Source organism: Geospiza fortis, unplaced genomic scaffold (genome assembly GCF_000277835.1).
Source record: "Geospiza fortis unplaced genomic scaffold, GeoFor_1.0 scaffold62, whole genome shotgun sequence".
Taxonomy (NCBI): domain Eukaryota; kingdom Metazoa; phylum Chordata; class Aves; order Passeriformes; family Thraupidae; genus Geospiza; species Geospiza fortis.
In genome coordinates this window covers 2706-5027 of record NW_005054548.1, presented here as the reverse complement: position 1 = coordinate 5027, position 2322 = coordinate 2706, and the positions used below count along the sequence as shown (strand labels likewise).

At 54.2% G+C, this 2322-nt stretch overlaps 1 protein-coding gene across 1 annotated transcript in view; it reads left to right on the top strand.

Annotated features, from left to right (window-relative positions):
* UBOX5 (U-box domain containing 5) overlaps positions 1-2322 on the top strand; it is an 8912-nt gene that overhangs the window by 5411 nt on the left and 1179 nt on the right. Inside the window, exon 3 of the mRNA XM_014310561.2 lies at positions 105-266. Coding sequence (XP_014166036.1) covers positions 105-266 — 162 coding nt within the window. The remainder of the gene's footprint in view (positions 1-104; positions 267-2322) is intronic.

Genomic DNA, 2322 nt, shown 5'->3' with positions numbered 1-2322 from the left:
TTTCTCTATTTCCCTTTGCACACCTGGTTTCTCCGTGTTCCCTTTGCACACCTGGTTTCTCTGTTTCCCTTTGCACACCTGGTTTCTCCGTGTTTCCCTTGCAGAGCTGGTGTCCCACGAGCAGAAGCTGTCGGAGAGCTTGGACTCTGCCCTGACCTCTGCTCTCAGCTCCATGCCCTCCTTCACGGCCAAGCTGATGAAGAGCCAGCAGCAGGCTCCAGGAGAGGGGGGCTGCAGCACGTCCTGGAGCCTGGGCACAGCCCTTGGTGAGCAGCAGGCACCTCTGGAGCACCTTTGGGAGCTGGGGCTGGGATAACAGGGAGCGTTGTTCAGACCTCAGTCTATGACATATTCAATTTAAAAATATTTCATTGTTTCCCAGCAGGCTTCACTTCACAATCCTTGCCTCTGTCTCAGCAGTTTTGCTGCTTTATTCTCCCTCTGAGGCAGGTCAGGCCTTGCTGACCCCCACAAGGGATGGGATGTTGTCCATGCCCAGGGTCAGAGCAGGCTGTGGCAGCAGTGCTGTGATTTTCCTGTGTTCTTGGCTGCCCCAGGCTGATCTGGGATGGACACAGTGCTCAGCCTGCTCCAGCTCAGTTCAGAGAGTTCTCAGAGCTCTGCAGTTTGGGCTGAGAGGTTCAGTGGTGCCTGTGAGCAGTGTGGAGCAGGCTGGGGAGCTGCCAGTGGGTGGAGGATGAGTCTGGTGTGGGCATGCTGCAGGAGAGCTGTAAATCCAGCAAATGCTGCAGCCTTCCAGTGCTTCAGAGGGCCTTGGAAAAAAGAGGGAGAGTCAGTTTTTATACAGACTGGACAAGGGGGAATGTTTATAAACTAAAGGAATAGGGTGAGATTGGATATTGGGAAGGAATTGTTCCCTGTGAGGGTGGGCAGGCCCTGGCACAGAGTGCCCAGAGCAGCTGTGGCTGCCCCTGGATCCCTGGCAGTGCCCAAGGCCAGGTTGGAAGGGGCTTGGAGCAACCTGGCATAGTGGGAGCTGTCCCTGCTCATGGAATGGATGGGTTTTATGACCCATTCCAACCCAAACCATTCCATGATTCTTTGAAACCCCGTGTGGCATCCAGCCCTTAGCAGGAGCAGGTCACAGCAGCAGCAGCAGCAGCATCCCAGGCCAGCCAGGTGTGTGTGCCCAGGATCCCAGCAGGATGGAGTGTCCATCATCCAGGCTGCTGCCCAGCCACCCTTCCAGCTGTGCCTGCATTCCCAGAATGATTCCTTTTGGGTGCAGGGAAGCTCTGAACCTTCAGATGTCCCTCCCCATGTCCTGGCTTCTCTTCCCCTGGGTGAGGCTCTGCTGCCCATGGCTGAGGAGGGGCTCCACAGGGACCCTGGGAAGGGCTCTGTCTGTCTGTCCATCTGCCTGTGTGTTTTTCCCTCTCTCCCCCATCCCCACGCAGCTTTTGCTGTTTCACAGTGACATTCAGCTTCTTCCTGCTGTTTGAGAGCTGAGCTGGCTGGCTGGTGTGTGACAGGAATGCAAAGTGACCCCTCAGCTTCTCCACCTGAGAATGGCTGTGGAAAAGCTGCAGGGAGGGTGATTTAATCTCAGCAAAAGCGAAAAGCCCTTTTTTACAGTCATCTGTCCTCAATTAAAAGCTTGATTGTGGCAGTGCTGATGTGATCCATCCCTTTCTGAGCACACCATGCCCTGCAAGCTGGACCCTTGTGGTGATGACAGGGAAGTGGCACAGTCCTGAGTCACAGCTGTGCCCTGAGTCTGCAGGACCTGGGGCACAGCCTGCACTTCTCTCACTCCCTGCCTCACCCACTTCTCCTGTCCCTTTGTTTCAAGCTGTGCCAGGGGAGGTTCAGGATCAGACATTGGAAAGGGCTGCCCAGGGAGGTGCTGGAACCACCAGGAAAGCCTGGACACGGTGCTGTTGGTTCACTCAGTAATCTCTGAAGTTTCTCCCAACCTGCTCTGATCTGATTCTGATTCTGAGATTTTCCAACCTGCTCTGATTCCAATTCTTTGATTTTCCAACCTGCTGTGATTCTGATTCTGATTCTAATTCTGATTCTGTGATTTTCCAACCTGCTCTGATTCTAATTCTGATTCTGTGATTTTCCAACCTGCTCTGATTCTGATTGATTCTTATTCTGATTCTGATTCGGATTCTGATTATTTTCCAACCTGCTGTGATTCTGATTCTGTGTTTCTGCCTTTGCAGAGCACGGCAGGAGCAGCCAGAACCAGGGATGTGCTTCCTGTGGCAAATCCTTCTCCTGCTACTTCAAGGCCGAGCCCGTGTACCAGCTGCCCTGCGGGCACCTCCTGTGCCGGCCCTGCCCGGCCGAGCC